The sequence below is a fragment of the Lynx rufus genome, unplaced genomic scaffold (assembly GCF_022079265.1).
Source record: "Lynx rufus isolate CCGP_SWC_20201006 ecotype Redwood Valley unplaced genomic scaffold, mLynRuf1.p SCAF_5, whole genome shotgun sequence".
Classification (NCBI taxonomy): domain Eukaryota; kingdom Metazoa; phylum Chordata; class Mammalia; order Carnivora; family Felidae; genus Lynx; species Lynx rufus.
The window spans coordinates 74,538,071-74,559,754 of record NW_025814867.1 but is presented as its reverse complement, the minus strand read 5'-3'; the positions used below and the strand labels follow the sequence as shown (position 1 = coordinate 74,559,754).

Below are 21,684 nucleotides of genomic sequence, written 5' to 3'. Positions count from 1 at the left end.
GGACACTTGTTACTTTTATACAGGATTAATATTTTAGAAAGTATATATAAAGTAAATGATTCTGAATAATTAATTTCTACGTGTTAGGGAGTTCTCGTTGATATTATGGTACTTAAATGTTTAAGCAGCCACAATGGTGTTGTCACTACTCCCAAATTATAGTATAATTACCTAGATCAATTGCTTTTTTGAACTCAAGCAAAGAACCTTCTGAGAGTTGCACTGTCTCTTTAAAACATCCCTTAAGTTTTTCTTTGATGAAATCCAGAGTTCAGTACTATATCAATGCCTGTATAACAAATATGAATAAAGGTCTGAAAGTACACTGAAAACTGTGGCACTATCTTTTCACATCTGTTTTTCTGTATTAGCAGAAGGCTGCAAATGACAGGTACCTGTGGGAGACCAGAACAACCCTAATGCTTACACTGAAGCAATCCTTAAATCACTGTGAAAAATGAGATCGTTAAAGGGGCTCCTAAATAAAGTTGATCTGTCTATAAAAAACAGATTTAGAAAAAAAAAGAATGAATTTAGAGTATAAATACTTATGAAATTATCTCTGAACAATAAAATGTATATTAATTTCCTAGTTTAGTCATATGAACTAGATCTGGATTTGGCAAGTGTTTTCTGTAAAGAGACAGAAAGAAGTAAACACTTCAATTTTAGATTTTAGATTTTGTGGGCCAAGAGGCTAAACTGAGAATATAATGCAGGTACTTTATTAAAATAGAGGAGACAGATTTTGACAAAAATTTTTATGGACTAAGTAAAAAAACTTAATAATAGTAATTGAGTATAATTTTTCAAGTAATACAAGTCTACCAGTGAGAAGAAATGGAAATCTTTTCTTTCGGGGGAGGAGGCAGGGGAGATAACATTTTGCTTAATTCAGGTTTAATGTTCCCCGTCATCAAAATCAATTGCAAAAGTCTACCTTTTAATGCTGATCTGCAATGAGATTTTATATTTTAACACAACAGAACTATCTGTATTGAGATTTTATATTTTATCTTTGAATATGTCTTTTCAAACAGGTAGCATATTAAGGTGTCACTGAGTAATAAACACAGTGCTGTGACTCCTAATTTGGTAATAAAATAATCAACACTACATTGTGCATGAAAAGTTTGATATTAAAAGTCCATTTTTCTTTTGTTTGGACACGATGGATAAATACTACTAATAAAAATATAGTAAAATATCATAGGGCAATATGTGTGGTACTCAAAACACTACTGAGTTACAATGGTGTCACTGTGATCTGTAGTAAATCAAGCAGCAGTAAGAAATGATAAAAGTGCTTCCTAATGGCTCTGTCGCAACTACCCAACTGTCCTGAAGTGCAAAAACTTTTTATTGATGATATGTAAATGAATGACTGTGGAACTGTTACAATAAAACTTTATTTATAGGATTTAAATTTGAATTTCATAAATTTTTACATCAAAATATTTCTCTTCTTTGGATTCTTTTTCACCCATTAAAAATATAAAAATTATTTTGAGCTCACAGGCTATAAAAAACAGGCAGTGGGCCATCTTGGACCCAGAAGCCATAGTTTGCTGACCCCTGAACTCATGATCCAGATAATTACATTCTTACCTTCGGGCAAGCTGCCTCAATTGTTCAGCACATTGACTGTCTGATTTCTGGTTTATAAGTTCAAGGATGTTCATGGTTCTGTGAAAATGTCCACATGATAAACTCACACTAACAGCTGTTTCATGTTTATCTCCGGTTAGTACCCATACTTTGATACCAGCCATTCTTAATCCCTCAATAGTTTCTCGAACTCTATCTTGTAGCCTGAAAATAAAAGAAACAACATTAGTAGTGAGAAGAATACTTTTTGACTATTTCAATTATAAACCACCTAGTACATATAAGGTAAATTCTAGACTCCCTGACTTAAAAATGTTATAATACAGTGATATAATTGATTTTTTCCCCCATTTGGGAAGAAACAGGAAAAACCAAATTAGCCATCATCTGGTTAACATAACATCCACAACTTTGTATCTTACGAGTATATCTTCAAAGTTGATTTTTATAGAACTAAACTAAGTATACAGTCTTCATAAACTCCTATTTATTAGAAAATATTAAATTTGAAATTAGAAGATTTTTCTCTTTTTTATAAGAAAATTTCTCACATCAGTAGTTCAAAAATCAAATTGTGGACAACAAAGGATGACATAACCGCAGGTGAGTCTTAGAAATCTGATGAGGACAACTGAAAAGTAAATGAAAACCTAAATTTAAAAAAATGCAAACACTTACAGAGACAAGTGATGAGGAACAAACACTAAATAGGCCTCAAGGAATTCACAAACTAATAGAGGAGAAAGTCTTTAAAGAAATAATTATACTGCCACAAGAACAACACAGAATTACCTACAAAACATGGATACTTCACAAAGGAGAGGTTTTTAATCCGGTTAGGGGTAAAGAAAGGTCTTACTGGAGTGGGGGTACTATCTGAGCTATATTTTATAAAAATATTCACAAATGGGTAAGGGGGAAATTATCCAGGCACAACGTACAGCCTTGCCACAGAACAAAGGCACAAAATAGAATAGTTTTAACTAGAGCTGTTGTTCAGAGAACTACAGACAGTTTGGTACTGTTGAAGCATAATGTGGAAGCAGGCAGTGGTGAGAAGTGAAGCTGGAGCATTAAACAGGTGCTTAAAGCTTTTGTATGCCATACTGAGTAGTAGTCTACAAATTCAAGCCTATAGGGAAAGCTACATAGCTGAGTTCATTCATCTATTTAAGGTATCTGGCTAGAATAAGTGTTGTATCCGCTGAATGGGAAAAATTACCCATTTATTTTGATTTTAAATATATTATTATAGGATGTTAATAAATGGAATTTATGTCATAAATTAGAAACACTTGGCTAGGAAAATTCTTATGAGAAAAAACGGATATTGCCTATTTGTCTGATATTTACCTGTCTTCCACTGCTGTAGCTCCAAGTAATATCAGATTTTTCTCTATGAATTGGAAGACATCTGCCAATTTCTCTTCCCGTTGTTGCAAGGCAGTTCTGGCTTCAAAGAGACGTCTATCTATTTCCTCATACTCTTTAGATGTCAACTGTTTATAGGCCATACACAGAGTTCTTAGCCCTTTCTAAAACAGAAAAATTAAAGACAAAAATTGAACCAAAATAACTAATGGGAAATCAAGAAGTCACTGAAATAAACTGAGGATGCCTTACCAAAAGTCAATTACAAACAACTTAAAAGTACTATCATCTAGTAACAGGATATACATGAAGTGTCACAAAGCCCTAGTGATCTGAGTTATGGGACACACATTATCAGAGCTTTTATAATTTTTGATGAGTTCTTAAAAAGTTGCTCAAAATACTTAAGGTTTTTAATATCAGAGCCTAGACAGGATCATAAAGATGATCTTACTGTGGTTTTAAAACTGTTTTACCTGGAAAGCCAGACACTTCTATAAGGGTATCTTCAGGCTGTCAAGAGACAGGCAGCCCGGGTTCTATTCTCCTGTTTTAACCATTACAAATCCATTTTATAAGAATTCTTTTTAAGCAAAGAAGACCATAATTTCCTGAAGGTGCACAGTATGACGAATTTACAGTTCAAATAACGAAGTCGGTAAGGTGGCCCTCATCCAATAAACAATTCTTTCTAGAGCCATCGAATGATTTTAAACTGTATCATTATACATCTTCATTGGTGAAACGGAGTTACACAATACTTAGGAATATATATTTGATTATCTGATTCTCCTGGGTACAAATTTTTCCTATGGTGTTACTATTTAAAAGTTGGTACCTATATCCAAAAGCTTATAAAAGTTCTTGCTGTACATTTTCCTCAGAAAAACCCAAATATTCTAATAACAGAACTTGGAAAGGGTACATTTTAAAATACTATATGACATTATTTAGATTTCTAAATACTGATGTTCTTGATTTACAAATGACCAACACTTAGGGGTGCCTGGGTGGCTCAGTCATCCAACTCTTGATTTCGGCTCAGGTCATGATCTCATGGTTTGTGAGTTCAAGCCCTGCATCAAGGCTCTGTGCTGACAGTGCAGAGCCTGCTTGGGATTTCCTCTCTCTCTCTCTCAAAAATAAACAAGCATTAAAAAAGACAACAACCAAAAAACCAAATGACCCACACCTGTAAATGTTTTTCTTAAATAATAGTTAAGAGGCCATGAGAGTTACTAGTATATGAAAGTAATTCACTTTACAACAAATACTTATTGAAATGCTAACTATGTGCCAGCATTGTTCTGGATATTAAAATGAATGTTAAGTAGAAGAATGTCTTTGTTCTCATGGATGTTACAGTGTGGTAGGTGAACTACATCATAAACAATTAGGAAACAAGCAATGGGAGAAAATAAACCATAAAAGGGAGGCAGGTGAGCAGAGATGAGTATGGAGCATACATTTATAGAAATGCAGAAATAAGAGATCATGAGTTCCTAAGACTGAAAGAGAGCTGCTTAAAAATCTTCCTCTTCAGATGAAGTGTGGCACTTTGTTTTTGTAAGATTCTCCTACATTCTTCTAGTAAGAGACCTAATTCACAAACCATAAAATTCATTCCTTTAAAGAGTACAATTTAGTGGTTTTTAGTGTATTCACAGAGTTGTACAATCATGACTACTATCTAATTACAGAACATTTTCATCATCCCTAAAAGGAATCCCATATTCATTAGCAGACACTTCCTTTTTACCCCTTCTTCCAGACCCTGGCAACTACTAATGTGCTTTTTGTCTCTATGAATTCCATTAATCTGGATATTTCATATAAATGGAACATGTGACCATTTATGACTAGCTTCTTTTACTAGGCATAACCTTTCCAAGATTCATCCATGTTGTAGCATATAAGTATTTCATTCCTTTTAATGGCCAAATAACATTCCATTATAGGGAGATGACGCATTGTTTAATCCATGCATCAGCTGATGGAATTTGAATGTTTCCACCTTTTAGCTATTTAGCAAAAATGCTACTAAGTTTTTGTGTGAACATGTGTTCAGTTCTCTTGGGTGTATAACTAGCAGTGAATGGGTTATACAGTTACCTTTATTACTCTATGTTCTGTGAGAAACTGTCAAACTACTTTCTAAAGTGTTTGTACCATTTATATTCTCACCAGCAATGAAGGTGCCAGTTTCTCCACATCCTTGGGATTCCCCTATATTCTTTTAGTAAACTCCTCTTTTTAATGTATTAATTTGAATGGTCTTTGTAGCCAGAAATACCCTGATTGTAATAGGTTCAAAGAGAAGACTTGAATTTTAGCAGGTTAAAAGTCATTTTATAACCAAAGAATGTGGAAGACAACACATACTGTAACAGAACTGCAGAATGTCTATAATTTTTTTTATAAATTACTAATGCAAAAATGAAGCCTTAAATCTTTCATATGTATATCTTCTAGTTTTATATATTTTAGAAATCTCCACTCACCAAAGCAAATTCATCTACATGAATTCTGGTTTTTTCTATTTCTCCACCTACACAATTAGGAAGAATTGATGATTCAGCTCCTTTAGCAAATAAAAACTTCTCACCTAAAGAGAAAAATCAGTTATCAGACTCTTAATATTAGATAAATAAAAATTCATAAAAATTTAGACAGGTTACCTGAAGGTGCCTGAACAATCACACTCATTCTCCTACGATCTGAGTCAAATTCGAGAATATGAAGCAGTTTGTACCTAAGGAAAAAAAAATAAGATAAAAAGTCTACTTTTTTTGAATAGTAAGTGAATCTTTGACAAGAACCCCTATAAAAGATAAAATGGTTGATTTAGAATAAGAAATTAATCTCAAGTACATTTTCAAGATGATGGGTTATGAATCACTAATAATAACACAAGATAGAAATAGAAGGAACTGACATTTATTGAGTACTTACCAAATGCCATGTACTTTACCTACCTTATGTCATTTAATACCCATGAGAACCAAAGAAGGTAGGTCTTATCTCATTTTACAGATGAGGACTATTAAACTCAGAAAGATTAAGTAATTTTCCTAAAGTCAAATAAGTTTGTGAGTGGCACAGCAAGGATTGGAATCCAGATCTGCCCAGCTCCACGTTTTTTCTAAAAAAGGTAATTGATTCTCAACCCTTTTCTCTGCCCAAACACACCTGAGAAATACAACACACTGACATTAGTAACAGAGGATCATTACAGCAGTGATTCTGAACCTAGAACAGTGTACGTGTGTACAGGTAGGGAAACAAATGCCTTTATAGGGAGCAGTAAAAGAATTTGTGTGGATGGGTCAGGTGTGGCTTGAAGTTTTTGGGATGGATTTATATAATGATGTTTATATGAAATGTTTTGTACATCTCAAAGAAAAACACTGAGTGGGATGATGGTTTGTAAGTTGATGAAATGAGCTACATAGGCTTCTACATGAAATTAGCCAAAAAATGGCTCTATTTTAGTTTGGAAAACCATGGTTTGGCAAGGGACAGCTACAGTTGAGATATAATTGGAATTGATAAAACAATGGAAGATATGACTAGAACAGGAATGGACTAATTTATAAAGCAGTGTAAATATAAGGAAGGTTTTCTTTATTCAGTAAGAACTTATGGAACTCATTACCCCAGGAGTGTATAAAAATAAACATATGAGTAAATTCAAGAACCTTTAAGCTAAAATACAAATGAAAGATTCACAGTAGAATGTTATTATTACTGTGAAAAAGTACAATGGAGTATTAACATCATTCTAGAGCAGGGGTCAGTAAACTTTTTCTGTAAAGGTCCAGACAGTACATATTTTAGGCTTTGCAGGCTATATATGGTTTCTGTTGCATTTTTTTTTTAAAACAACAATCCTTTAAAAGTGTAATATAGCTTGTAGACTGTACAAACCAAGCCATAGACCAGATATGGCCTATGGGCCACAGTTTACAGATTCCTATTCTATACTAAACACACAGAAGATTACAATATAGAAAAAAATTACCGTTCCAGTTTTCCAAGTGTTTTAACTTCCATAGTTTCTTCAGAATTGCCAATAAATACAATGCCAATTCTAGGGATTAAGAGAAGAAATACAGGTTTAAAAAATTTTTTTTTCAGATGTTTATTTATTTTTGAGTGAAAGAGCACATGAGAGCAGGGTGGGGGCAGAGAGAGGGGGACAGAATATCTGAAGTGGGCTCTGTGCTGACAGCAGAGCCCGATGTGGGGGGCTTGAACTCATGAACCATGAGACCATAACCTGAGCCTAAGTCAGATGCTTAACTGACTGAGCCACCCAGGAACCCTAAGAAATGTAAGATTTAGAGACGCTATTTCATGTTTCACAATATGTCATTATAACTTAGCCTGAATAAAAACATTTAAAATACACATTTAAGATGCATTTAAAAATATTTCTTTGAGGGGCACCTGGGTGGCTCAGTTAAGTGTCTAACTCTTGATTTCGGCTCAGGTCATGATCTCATGGTTCTTTGTGAGATGGAGCCACAGTTGGGCTCTGCACTGACAGCATGGAGCCTGCTTGGGATTCTCTCTCTTCCTCTCTCTGCCCCTTCCCTGCTTGCATGTGCTCTCTTTCTCTCCGAAAAATAAATAAAAAAAATTAATTTGGATATGGCATTATTTTTAAGAACTTGAAGGATCAGAGTAGGTCCAAAACAATACATTCACAAGTATTTCTCACAAATTATATTATTCATATTTCACAGTAACCAGATTTTTAAAAATCTCTTCAAAATATGATTCAATGCAAGCTTGTCAACAAAATTAATGACACATATAAAATTCTCCTTTATGTGTTTATGAATTCTACCTTTATGCATTTATGAATTTTGTCTGACAATTTAAAATAATTTTCTAGTATTTGTAGTTGTTTATTTAAAAGATGTTTTTCTGAAGATTTGAAAATTAGACTAAACTATACCTTGCAGCAGCTTCCACTAGAGCTTTTTCATCTGGTGAAGATGCATAGTACTCCAACTGGGAGGGTGCAAGGTTGGATTGCCAGGGACCATCACCAATGCCATCAGTCTGAACGTTGCTAATCTGTACAGTGTGACAGAGACTGACTGCTTTAAAGAAGAGATCATGTTCTTTAATCTGTAGAAAAATAATATTCACAATAAAAATACCATCCCCAAACAACATTTAGAAAACCATAAACAGAATTCTAAAAAATGTCAATAAATACTGTTAATAATTGGTTATCTTAGATTTACAACAAGAGTGCTATAATCTTGAACTGCCTGAATACTAGCTGGTTGCTTCTGACTCCAAAAAGTAAAATGTTACATTTGCTTATGACCTTTCAACATAGGAGTATCTTTTGGGAGGCACCGCCAAATTGTAAGACCTCTTGTCTCAAGAAGCATTAAATAAATGTAAGCTCTATTTCTTAGCAAAGTCTCTTTACTTCTTTACTTCAAGGCATAGGGTTCTTCTTAATTTAGTCTCATTTACCCAGAGAACTAAGGCAGACACACATTAATTGACAAGTTAAACTGGGTTATCACCACAAATTCTCCGTGTTGAATCAAAGGATATACATTTCAAATATATATTTTTTGTCCCACTAACACTTAAACTTTTTCTCCTTCAATCAATCGAGCAACTACCAGAGAGAATTATTTCAAACGAAATTCCAATTTATTAATTTAAAAGTTACTTACTAGTTCAGTTTCATTTTCAGGACTGGTCCTAAAAGAAGAACTAGTTGTAAGATGGGATAAGTTGTTAAGATGGGATAAACTATTAAGATAAGATAAGTTTCCGTCTGAAGAGTCTGGTGTTGGTCCTTCAGAGACAAGTCTACCATTGATTTCTTGGTATTTTATGCCATTAATTGAACACTCCCGAAACTGCATCTCATTTTCTGTCAATGTGCCAGTTTTATCTGTAAACACATATTCCACCTAGAGATGAAAGATAAAAGAAAAAAAAAACTTTTGTGTTTATGGTCCTATGTTAAACAAAAAAACCTTGTCTGCCATCTCCTAAAGTCAAGCTTACCTATTAACATTGGCATACTGATGTTGAGATTCCTTTAATCCAAGCACAATAATTAAAGATACCCAGAAACAAAACAAGGTAACATAAAATAATTTCAGTCTATATACACATACACTTTGAAGTTTGTGGCATTTTTACATGCATGTTCATCTATAGAGCTGACTGATAATGTGGTATTAATAGTTCTTTTTCCTCTCCTGGATAAGGTATTTTGAAGTAGTAGGATTAAGAGTAGGATTAAGAATGATCTTTGAGCAAGGGTGGAAGGGATGCTTAATAACCTAGAATATGAAAGGGTATGTGATCCAGAAGAAATGGTACAGAGCTGGGAACAGGAACACAAAGTCATAGCAACACAAGAAGTCAGAGATAGAAAGTTATCTAAAATAGATAGATAGGGGAAATTGAAACCAAGGGTAGGAGACAAACTCAGGGAAAAGGAAAATGTTTAAGTGAAAGTATTTTATTTTTTTAATTTTTAATTTTTATTTATTTTAAAAAATTTTTTTAATGTTTATTTATTTTTGAGAGAGACAGAGAGAGACAGAGCTGGGGAGGAACACAGAGAGAGAGAGACACAGAATCCGAAACAGGCTCCAGGCTCTGAGCTGTCAGCACAGGGCCCGATGCGGGGCTCAAACTCACAAACCGCGAGATCATGACCTGAGCCGAAGCCAGACGCTCAACCGACTGAGCCACCCAGGCGCCCCTAAATGAAAATATTTTAAAAAGGTAAGACAAATAATTGTATTACTCTTGGAGACTAATTTTGGAAAATTAACCCTAAAAGAAGGTAGGTCCAAAAAGAGAAGATTAAAATAGTTAAATCTTGATACAAATTAGGATCACGGTGAGGATTTAATTAATGCAATGATGATTTGAGAAAGTCATCATTTAAAAAGCGAGGTAGACATCATAAGGAAAAACAATAACCACAGACCAATATCCCTTATGAACATAAACACAAACCAAATCTAGAACAATATAAAAAATACACACCATGAACATGTGGGATTCATCCCTGGCATGCAAAACTGGTTCAACATCAATTAATCAATGAAACCCACCATAATAATAAGTTGGCACTTGTTCTTTATTCTATTATTAAAATGATCATCTCAACAGATGCAGAAAAAGTATTTAACAGAATCCAATACCCTTTCATGATAAAAAACATTCAACAAATTAGGGACAGGCTATTTCCTCAACCTGATAAAATACGTCTACAAAGCCCCCTAATTAGCATTTGATGAAGAAAGACTGAATGCTTTCCCTTAAACTAAGTTCAGGAATAAAGCAAAAATGTCTGTTCTTGCCACTTTTACTTTATGATACAAAATATATCAGCAAACTGAACTAATACTCCAAAAGTGATTAGAACAGACAGAGATCTGTCAGTCATGGAGGACTTTTTAGAATTAAAAGATTAGATAGAGATGAATAAAATAAATCAATTTTGATTTTTAAAAATTTGTATAAAATCAAGAAGTTTTAACTTTAGTGATAAAGAGGGCACTGTACACCACCCTAAGAGTAGTTTCTTTAACAGTATGGAAATTTAAGGACATAGGAGAGTGTGAAATAAAGTAGATTTCACTGGTATAAAAATAGGTAAAGGAATATAGGCAATAAACATATTATGAAATACTTGCAGGCTTAAAAGTAAAAAGAAAGGCTGAGATGAATTAGAAATTTTACAAAGTTATCACTTAAAGTTTATTAAAAAGAAAACAGATATGGATATGCACAGTGTGAAGTTTCAGAAAAACAACATTCTAACATGAAGGAAAGAGGAAGAGAAGAAAATTGGGATAGAAAAGGTCAAAGGAAAGAAAAAATGGGAAAAAATGTGTTTGGAGAAGTAAAAGCAGGCTCTGTTTTTAGGTCCTGACTATGTGATACATAATTAAATAAATGTGACATAAATTAATATTTAGCATAAGTTACTACAGCCTCCTAAATGTTAAAAATAAATGGATCAACTTCTGGTTAAAAATAGCAGGCTGAGCAAGTACCTTTATCTCTGCTCCTCTTGAAACTTCACTTAAGTAAGAATAGAGGAATAAAAAAAGAACAAAAATAATGGTAGATGAGACAACATGAGAAGGGAGATATAACAAGTTTGGAAGATGGAAAGGAGCTGAATGAGTGGCAAGTGACTTAAGAGAACATAGAATATGAAACCTAAGCAATGGGGGCAATCCTTTCCCAGAAACTCGCAGAAAATGGAGGTATCAGGAACAGTCTGGAACCTGAAATCACCTCATAATTTGCAAACCTGAGATTGCCTTACATCTATCCGAGCAACAGCTGGAAGGTTTATTGTCTAAGGAGGAGCTTGAACCAGAGAGAATCTGAACCCTGTGGAAAGCTGAAAACAGGTGTGAGGCAGCTAAAAACAGGAGTGCGGCAGTACACTAAAAACGGAGATTTCTACTGGATGGCCCTAACAATCACAAGCAGCAGAAATACTAACTGGAGTAATTCTCTCTGGGGAAACTGAGAAAAGACCAACACTGATGTCTGGGGATGTGCCAAAAAATAGCTGGGCTGCTAGGGTTTTCTATGGAAAACTTTTAAGCTTGTAAAGAAAACCAAAGATTAGCATTCATTTGAGGATCACTCCTTAAAAGAAAGGTAGAGTCTAAGACAAATTAGACAGTTTGCTACAACAAGGTCATGAAAACATGAACTTATAACAATATGGCTGATATATAAGGGAACAATTTGAACATAACGTGCACTTTGCATTTGGTTATGCACAATTTCCTTTGTGAGAAACACCAGCAAACTGCCAAGCCCAGAAGGAACACGTGAAATGTGCAAGCCTCAAGCAGGTACCAGTTACCTCAGGTCACCATGGGTGTTATAAGCCACACCCATCCACTTCTGTTTTCAGATAACCTTCCTTTCTATACTTTACAATGACACACAGGTAGCAATACTTCGATGATGGTCACTTCTACAAGAAACCTTCTGGTCTATTTCAAGATAAAATGCCACATATATTACAGTACTTATGCATTTCTTAACAATCTATTTTAAATGTGTCATTGACAAAGTTTTTGTTGTACTCCTAATCCCATTAGTCCTGTGGCTTTTACTAAGTAATTTTAAGTAGCACAATAAGTTTTAGGAATGCATATGCCATATTGTAGTAGAACAGACTACTGAGAAAGGAACTAGGGGCAAAGAGAAAATGCAAGGAGCACAAGACTAAATAGCCATCATTAATATCTTCAGAGAGCTAAAAGAATAGATTATATTCAAGAAAAGGAATATGATGCAATTAAAAAAGATTATTCAAATATACTAGAATATTAGAAATTAAAAATATTATAACAGAAATAAAAGAAATTAAAAGATAGGTAGAAAGATAGAGTTGACAAATTCTTCCAGAATTATGAAAACAAACAAGTAAAGGAAAACTGAAAGTCAAAGAAAGAGAATTAGAGAATCAAGATAAATGGTCTGATATCTAAATACTAAATTAAAAAAGACATGTTATCAAAGAAATTATGTAAGAAAAATTCTAGAATTGAAGTACATGTATTTCCAGACTGAAAGGGCTCACAGAGCTCACTGTCCAATGAAAGCATAAAAAAAAAAAAAAAAAAAAAAAAAAGACTGACACCAAAGTACCTCATCATGAAATTTCAGAATCATCACATTAAGAGAAGATCCTAAAGACTTCCAGAGATAAAATAACAGATCACACACAAAAAACTCGGAATCAGAATGGCATTACATTTCTTAACAGCAACATTGGAAGCCAGAAAAAAATGGAGAAATGCTTTTAAAATATGGAAGAATGATAATTTCCAACCTGGGATGCATTATACAACTATATTACTAATCAAGTGTAAAAAAGGAATAAAGAATTTTCACACATCCAAAGTCTCAAAATATTCTCCTCTCATGCATCCTTTTTCAGGAAGTTATTAGAAGATGTGTTCCACCACAATGAGAGAAAAAGACACATGTGGGGTGACACGGGATCCAGGAGACAGGAGATCCAAAACAGGAGAGAGGCAAAGGAATTTCTAGAGTAATGGTAAAGGGAAGTCCTGGGTGACAGCTAAGAAGCAGGCCCAGAAATAAGTCCAAATTGAAGCAGGAAGACAAAAGTCTTCAAAAAAGCTGCCACCATAAAAAGAAAGAGAAAGGAAATCCTAGATTACTTGATATGTTTGAGTATGTAGAGAGATATTTCAAATATTAATCAGAGACTTGTTTGTGGCATACAGAAATTAAGCAAATGAAAAAACAGAGCAATGAACTCTAGGGAAAATAACATATAAAAAAGAAAGTGTAATTATAGTATCATAGGATACACATAAAGAACTAGGAATTAGTGAGCAATACTAAGAGTCAACATAATGTCAATAACATTTACTGAATCCCTAATTGTGATATAACAATATTAGTGGGCTATAGGGAGGCAAAGTGGGTATGTATCTGAGTATGTGTGTATAAACAGCAGCATAAGAGTGTATCTTTATATTCCGTAATAAATAATGTCTAAAATTTAAAAATCAAGAAAGAACACTATATACAGTAGTGCTAAATAATGGGAAAAACGATTTCAGATTTAAAAATGAGAAACAAGAGTTAGGTGTGGAGCAAAGTAGGGCTATTTTTTGGTATAAGCCTCATAGTATTTTTCTTTGTATATGTATTGTTTTGATAAAAATAAAATATTAGCAAAACAAAATAAAACGATTTTTTTTTTTACCTGTCCAAGCTCTTCATTCAGATCAGAAGTATTGACTTGAGCTTTCTGGTCTGATTCTTCATGATAGAGATCAAGATCCCAGCCAATAAAAAATGATCCAAGAAATTTTTGCATTTCGACTGTCACATATAATGAAATTGGAATGATGAAATTGTAGAGTACCAAAAAGGCAAGGAAGTCTGAAATGAATCTCAGAATCTAGGCAAAAAAAATGATTGATACAAGAATACATATGAGAATTTCCTCAGTATGACTGGAGAAAAATTATCAGAAAGTTTCATGTCTAAACAGACCATCAACTATATTCTGAAGCAGAAGTTTCATGAATTGAAATTCATTTGTTGAATCATTTTTTTAATACATTTCTTTTGGTTGTTTTATTGCTCATTAGAATCTTGAACAAAACGAAAAAAGAAAAGGTTAAATTCAAACTACTGTTACTTTTTAGAAGCTACCAAAAGGCCTGATGTGACTCAAATAACCTTTAGCAAAATATTTAATTAATAATCCCTGAAGTATACTTACTCTTCTACTTCTACCTTTCAAAATCAAAGATAACTAAAAATTGACTATAATTTAAAATTTATTTAAAAATTGGTAGACTAGAACTGCTGTAAATTAAAACTCTTACTTACAGATGATATAGTAATAGCCTACTTCAATGGCACAGCAGTTATCACATTTTGACATGCATTCTGTGAAAGGTGAAATACTAATTATGAATGATATGGAAAATATGTTCCTGTGATCTGCTTTGTGGTTTCTTGAGATCCACATCTGTCTTGCAATAGTTGTATTTTAATCTAATGTGAAATCTGGAGACGAAGTTACCAAAATTGCAGATTAAATTGTCTTGGTAGTCCATATTTATTGTTTAAAACATTATATGACAAATTTTGTATCAATACTTCATCTTATCAATGGACTGACAGTAAGACTCCTTGAATTATTCTGACAGAATTGAAAATAAGTCAACTAACTCTTTAATTCACTTACAGCATACAGTAAATAAAATAAAAAAACTGAATTTGTAGTAGTGAAGGGGAATGCCAACACAGATGATTTAAATTTTTGTGATCTCTCATAATTATTCAAGTCATGTCTTAGGAAATACAATTGCTTATGCCTTAAAATGCAAAAAGTATACCAGTATAAACATAATGGCCACTGTGACTTGCAGTGTCTTTCTGTCACCCTTCAATAGTAATGGTTTTAGGAGATCACAGTGGTCACTCCTATCAGAAGTCACTACCAAATCATCAACTGTGCCAAAGAATAGTTTCCTTTATAGCAGAGTCAAGAACACCATAAAATACCTTACTACTATTTCTTTGATGTTCTGTTTTTTGGTTATACCAAGGTTCATCCCATTTTTCTTCAGCTTGCCATGTATATTTCAAGATAGTACTGATGATGGCTTCAGAAATAAGGATTATTAGATAAATTATCAAAAATGTATTCATTGACCTGGAATGAGAAAAAAAAGCATATGAAACATATCAATTATGTGTTACTATATTCAAATGCCTGAAAATTTTATACTGGTATTAAATAAAATATAAAAGTATATAAGATATCATGTAGCTATTTAAAGGAAACAATCTTTGTATTTTAAGAAATGACCATTCAATAGAATCTGTTTACCAAGGGATAAAATAGCTAATACAGAAGATTATAAGCCTATTTGAATTGGTTATATTACTGTTGAAAATGCTTACAGTAAATGACAGTTTTGGCCAATTACTCTCACCGTAAGTAGCTATTCTAAGATTTTTTACATTTTTAGCATCTAGTATTAAGTATAAATATAACTAACATTTATATAGCATTAAAAGTTTTATAAAACTTTGTCACATCCACTAGCTTGTCAAATCTTCGTAAAACCTCTGGGAGGAGATCACACCCTTTTTAAGGATTAAGACCAAAGCCTAAATAAAAATTATCCTGTAAATTTACAAAAATCACATAAGTCAGGAATTAACTTTAGAATCCCTGTTCTTTTCTCCAGGCAAGATTGACATTACAATATTTCACGAAGCAAGCTTAATATCACATCTTTGATTCTTTAATCAGCACTAATTTCAGTTTCTGTCGGTGTTTCTTTACTAATGTTAACTATCTAGTGCCGTGATGGTTAATCTAAACTTGACTGGGCTAAGAGATGACAGCTGGTAAAACATTACTTTGGGGTGTGTCTGTGAGGGTATTTATCTATCTCTTCCAGAGATTAGTATTTCATACTACTATTTGATACTATGAATACTATATCTTCCAGAGATTAGTATTTGATAAAACAGTCTCAGTACAGAAATATGCCCTTACCAACGTAGGTGGGTATCATAACTGAGGGCCCAAATGAAATAAAAAAGGCAAAGGACGAATTTTTTTCTTTTCTTAAGTTGGGATGTCAGAGCTCCAGGTTCGTATCAGGGGCCATCCTCAGGCCTTTGGATACTGACTGCATCATACCATCGGCTTTCCTGTTTCTCCAGTTTGCAGACTGCAGACTGTGGGATTTTGTGGCCTTCACAACCACATGAGCCAACTCCTATAATAAATCTCTTACATACATCTACGTATATTCCTACTGGTTCTGTTTCTCCGGAGAACACTAATACAAGTGCTATAAATTTCTCTCTCAGCACTGCTTTAGCTTCATCCTTCAAAATTTGATACACTGTATTTTCATTAACTTCTGGATATTAAAAAAAAAATGTTCTTTAAAATTTTCTCTGTGACCCATAGAATATTTAAAAGTAAGAGTTCTAGCTGCTCCATGTCCTAGCCAATATTTGGAACCTTTAGATTTTTAATTTTTGTCATTCCTCTAAGTGTATATTGGTATGTACCTCTTTACAGTTTTAATTTGCATCTTTCTCATGACTAATAACATTGTACACTTTTTTGTATGTTTACTAGCCTTTTGTACATTTCTTTGTAAAAATTTCTCTGCTCCAGTCTTATATCCATTTTTTTCATTGCATTGTTTTTATTATAGACTTAGAGGAGCTTTTAATGTATCATTATATATTCTGGATACAAATCCTTTGTCAGATAAATGTTTTATGATACCATCACCCAGTTTGTGGCTTCCTTGATCATTTCCTTAATTGTGTAGTCTAAGAAGTTTTTAATTTTGCGGAAGTAGAGCTAGCCAATTTTTTCTTTTGTGGTATTGTTTATTTATCCTACAAAATATTTACCTATCCCCAGGTTGTGAAGAAATCTTCCTAAGTTTTCTTCTAAAAGTTTTATAGTTTCGGGTGCCAGGGTGGCTTAGTCACTAAGCATCCGATTTTGGCTCAGATCATGATCTCACAGTTTGCAAGTTCGAGCCCTGCATAGGACTCTGTTCGGACAGCTTGGAGCCTGGAGCCTGCTTTGGATTCTGTCTCCCTCTCTTTCTGTCCCTCCCCGGCTTGAGCTGTCTCTCTCTCAAAAATAAGCAAACATTGGGGCGCCTGGGTGGCGCAGTCGGTTAAGCGTCCGACTTCAGCCAGGTCACGATCTTGCGGTCCGGGAGTTCGAGCCCCGCGTCAGGCTCTGGGCTGATGGCTCAGAGCCTGGAGCCTGTTTCCGATTCTGTGTCTCCCTCTCTCTCTGCCCCTCCCCCATTCATGCTCTGTCTCTCTCTGTCCCAAAAATAAATAAACGTTGAAAAAAAAATTAAAAAAAAAAATAAGCAAACATTAAAAAAAATTAAAAGTTTTATAGTTTTAGCCTTTCCATTTAGGTATATGACCCACCTTCAAAAACTTTCTGGAGTATGAGGTAATACAGGAATTGAGGTTTATTATTTTTTTCCCATATGGATATCCAATTATTGTGGCATCTTTTAATGAAAAGACTATCATTTTCCTCACTGAATTTACTTGATGCTTTGGTTGAAAATCAATTGACCATATATGAATGGGTCTATTTCTCAACTCTAGTTTATTCCAATGAAATGTCTTTTTTTGCTAATACCATATTATATTTACTATAGCTTTGCACCCACTCTCTATTGTATACTTTTTATTTACAACCTGAAATTATTATTTAAATATAATTTGTTGTCAAATTGGCTAACATACAGTGTGTACAGTGTGCTCTTGCTTTTGTGGGCAGATTCCCGTGATTCATCACTTACATACAACATCCAGTGCTCATCCCAACTGCCCTCCTCAATGCCCATCACTCATTTTCCCCTCTACCCACCCCCCCCATCAACCCTCAGTTTGTTCTCTGTATTTAAGAGTCTCTTATGGTTTGCCTCCCTCCCTCTCTGTTTGTAACTATTTTTTTTTACCCTTCTCTTCCTCCATGGTCTTCTGTTAATTTTCTCAAGATTCACATATGAATGAAAACATATGATATCTGCCTTTCTCTGACTTATTTCACTTAGCATAAACGTTCCATCCACGTTGCTGCAAATGGCAGGATTTCATTCTTTCTCGTTGCCATGTAGTATTCCATTGTATATATACACCACACCTTTATCCATTCATCAGTTGACAGACATTTAGGTTCTTTCCATAATTTAGCTATTCTTGAAAGCACTGCTATAAACATTGGGGTACATGTGCCCCCATGAATCAGCACTCCTGTATCCCTTGGATAAATTCCTAGTAGTGCTATTGCTGGGCTATAGGGTAATTCTATTTTCAATTTTTTGAGGAACCTCCACACTGTTTTCCAGAGCAGCTGCACCAGTTTGCATCCCACCAACAGTGCAAGAGGGCTCCCGTTTCTCCACATCTGCACCAGCATCTGTGGTTTCCTGATTTGTTAATTTTAGCCACTCTGACAGGTATGAGGTGGTATCTCAGTTTGGTTTTGATTTGTCTTTCCCTGATGATGAGTTACGTTGAGCATCTTTTCATGTGTCTGTTGGGCATCTGGATGTCTTCTTTGGAATACTGTCTATTCATGTCTTCTGCCCATTTCTTCACTGGATTATTTGTTTTTTGGGTGTTGAGTTTGATAAGTTCTTTATAGATTTTGGATGCTAACCCTTTATCTGTCATTTGCAAATATCTTTTCCCATTCCGTCAGTTGCCTTTTAGTTTTATTGACTGTTTCCTTTGTAGTGCAGAAGCTTTTTATCTTGATGAGGTCCCAATAATTCATTTTTGCTTTTAATTCCATTGCTTTTAGAGACGTGTTGACCAAGAAATTGCTGTGGCTGAGGTCAAAGAGGTTGTTTCCTGTTTTCTCCTCTAGGGCTTTGATGGTTTCCTGTCTCACATTCAGGTCTTTCATCCATTTTGGGTTTATTTTTGTTTATGGTGTAACAAAGGTATCTAGTTTCATTCTTCTGCATGTTGCTGCCCAGTTCTCCCAGCACCATTTGCTAAAGAGACTGTTTTTCCATTGGATACTCTTTCTAGCTTTGTCAAAGATTAGTTGGCCATGCATTTGTGGGTCCAATTCTGGGTTATGTATTCTATTTCATTGGTCTGTGTGTCTGTTTTGGGGCCAATACCATACTGTCTTGATGATTACAGCTTTGTAATAGAGGCTAAAGTCTGGGATTGTGATGCCTCCTGCTTTAGTTTCCTTTTTCAACATTACTTTCGTTATTCCGGGTCTTTTGTGGTTCCACACAAATTTTAGGATTGTTTTTTCTAGCTTTGAGAAGAATGCTAGTGCAATTTTGCTTGGGATTGCATTGAATATGTAGATTGCTTTGGGTAGTAATGACATTTTAACAATATTATTCTTCCAATCCATGAGCATGGAATGTTTTTCCATTTCTTTGTGTCCTCTTCAATTTCCTTCATAAGTTTTCTGTAGTTTTCAGCATACAGGTCTTTTACATCTTTGGTTAGGTTTATTCCTAGGTATTTTATGGTTCTTGGTGCAACTGTAATTGGGATCGACGTCTTTTTTTTCTCTGTTTCTTCATTATTGGTGTATAGAAGTGCAACCAACTTCTGTACATTGATTTTGTATCCTGTGACTTTGCTGGATTAATGTTTCAGTTCTAGCAGCTTTTTGGTAGAGTCTTTCAGGTTTTTCATGTAGAGTATCATGTCATCTGCAAAAAGTGAAAGTCTGACTTCTTCTTTGCCAATTTTGATGCCTTTTATTTCATTTTGCTGTCTGACTGCTGATGCTAGGTCTTCCAACACTATGTTAAACAACAGTCATGAGAGTGGACACTCCTGTCATGTTCCTGATCTCAGGGGGAAAGCTCTCAGTTTTTCCCCATTGAGGATATTAGCTGTGGGCTTTTCATATATTGCTTTTATGATGTTTAGGTATGTTCCTTCTATCCTGACTTTCTTGAGGGCTTTATTAAGAAAGGATGCTATTATTTTGTCAAATGCTTTTTCTGCATCTATTGACAGGATCATGTGGTTTTTATCTTTTCTTTTATTAATGTGATGTATCACAATGATTGATTTGTGAATACTGAACCAGCCCTGCAGCCCAGGAATGAATCCCACTTGATCATAGTGAATAATTGTTTTTATATGCTGTTGAATTCAATTTGCTAGTATCTTGTTGAGAATTTTTGTATCCATGTTCATCAGGGACATTGGCTTATAATTCTTTTTTTTTGCTGGGTTTCTGTCTGGTTTGGGAACAAAGGTAATGCTGGCTTCATAAAATGAGTCCGCTTTCGTTTCTGTGTTTTGGAACAGCTTGAGAAAGATAGGTATGAACTCTGCTTTAAATGGCTGGTAGAATTCCCCTGGGAAGCCATCCAGCCCAGGACTCTAATTTGTTGGGAGATTTTTGATAACTGATTCAATTTCTTCACTAGTTATGGGTCTGTTCAAATTTTCTATCTCTTCCAATTTGAGTTTTGATAGTGTGTGGGTGTCTAGGAATTTGTCTCTTTCTTCTAGGTTGTCCAGTTTGCTGTTATATAATTTTTCATAGTATTCTCAGATAATTGTTTGTATTTCTGAGGGGTTGGTTGTGATAAGTCCAATTTGATTCGTGATTTTACCTATTTGGGTACAATATCTTTTCTTTTTGAGAAGTCTGGCTAGGGGTTTATCAATTTTATTTTTTCAAAAAAACAACTCTTAGTTTCATTGGTCTGTTCTACTCTTTTTTTTTTTTTTTGGATTCTATATTGTTTATTTCTGCTCTAATCTTTATTATTTCTCTTCTTCTCCTGGCCTTGGGGTTTCTTTGCTGTTCTGCTTCTAGTTCCTTTAGGTGTGCTGTTAGATTTTGTATTTGGGATTTTTCTTATTTCTTGAGATAGGTCTGGATTGCAATGTATTTTCCTCTTAGGACTGCCTTTGCTGCATCCCAAAAGGTTTGGACTGTCATGTTTTCATTTTCATTTGTTTCCATATATTTTTAAACTTCTTCTTTAATTGCCTGGTTGACCCATTCATTATTTAGTAGGATGTTCTTTAACTTCCATGCATTTGGAGGTTTTCCAAACTTTTTCCTGTGGTTGATTTCAAGTTTCATAGCATTGTGATCTGATAATGTGTACAGTATGATCTCAATTCTTTTATATTTATTGAGGGCTGTTTTGTGACCTAGTATGTGATGTATCTTGGAGAGTATTCCGTGTGCAGTTGAGAAGAATGTGTATTCTGCTGCTTTTGGATGAAAAGTTCTGAATACATCTGTCAAGTCCATCTGGTCCAGTGTATCATTCAGGGCCATTGTTTCTTTATTGATTTTCTGTCTACAAAATCTGTCCTCTGCTGTAAGTGGAGTATTAAAGTCCCCTGCAATTACCACATTTTTATCAATAAGGTTGCTAATGTTTGTGAATTATTTTATATATTTGGGTGCTTCCAAACTGGGTGCATAAACATTTGTAATTGTTAGCTCTTCTTGATGGATAGACCCCACAATTATGATATAAAGCCCTTCTTCATCTCATTACAACCTTTAGTTTAAAATCTAGTTTGTCTGATGTAAGTATGGGTACTCCAGCTTTGTTTTGACTTCCAGTAGCATGA

The 21,684-nt window shown here is 34.2% G+C and overlaps 1 protein-coding gene across 5 annotated transcripts in view; it reads right to left on the bottom strand.

The window, feature by feature from the left end:
• Positions 1-21,684, bottom strand: part of ATP11B (ATPase phospholipid transporting 11B (putative)) — a 128,311-nt gene that overhangs the window by 47,657 nt on the left and 58,970 nt on the right. For all 5 annotated transcript variants that reach the window (XM_047099167.1, XM_047099168.1, XM_047099166.1 and 2 more), the window contains exons 11-19: positions 15,079-15,229; positions 13,763-13,960; positions 8,688-8,930; positions 7,943-8,118; positions 7,001-7,069; positions 5,658-5,731; positions 5,481-5,584; positions 2,962-3,143; positions 1,609-1,812 (exon numbers count right to left, since the gene is read on the bottom strand). In XM_047099167.1, the coding sequence (XP_046955123.1) occupies positions 1,609-1,812; positions 2,962-3,143; positions 5,481-5,584; positions 5,658-5,731; positions 7,001-7,069; positions 7,943-8,118; positions 8,688-8,930; positions 13,763-13,960; positions 15,079-15,229 (1,401 nt within the window). The remainder of the gene's footprint in view (positions 1-1,608; positions 1,813-2,961; positions 3,144-5,480; positions 5,585-5,657; positions 5,732-7,000; positions 7,070-7,942; positions 8,119-8,687; positions 8,931-13,762; positions 13,961-15,078; positions 15,230-21,684) is intronic.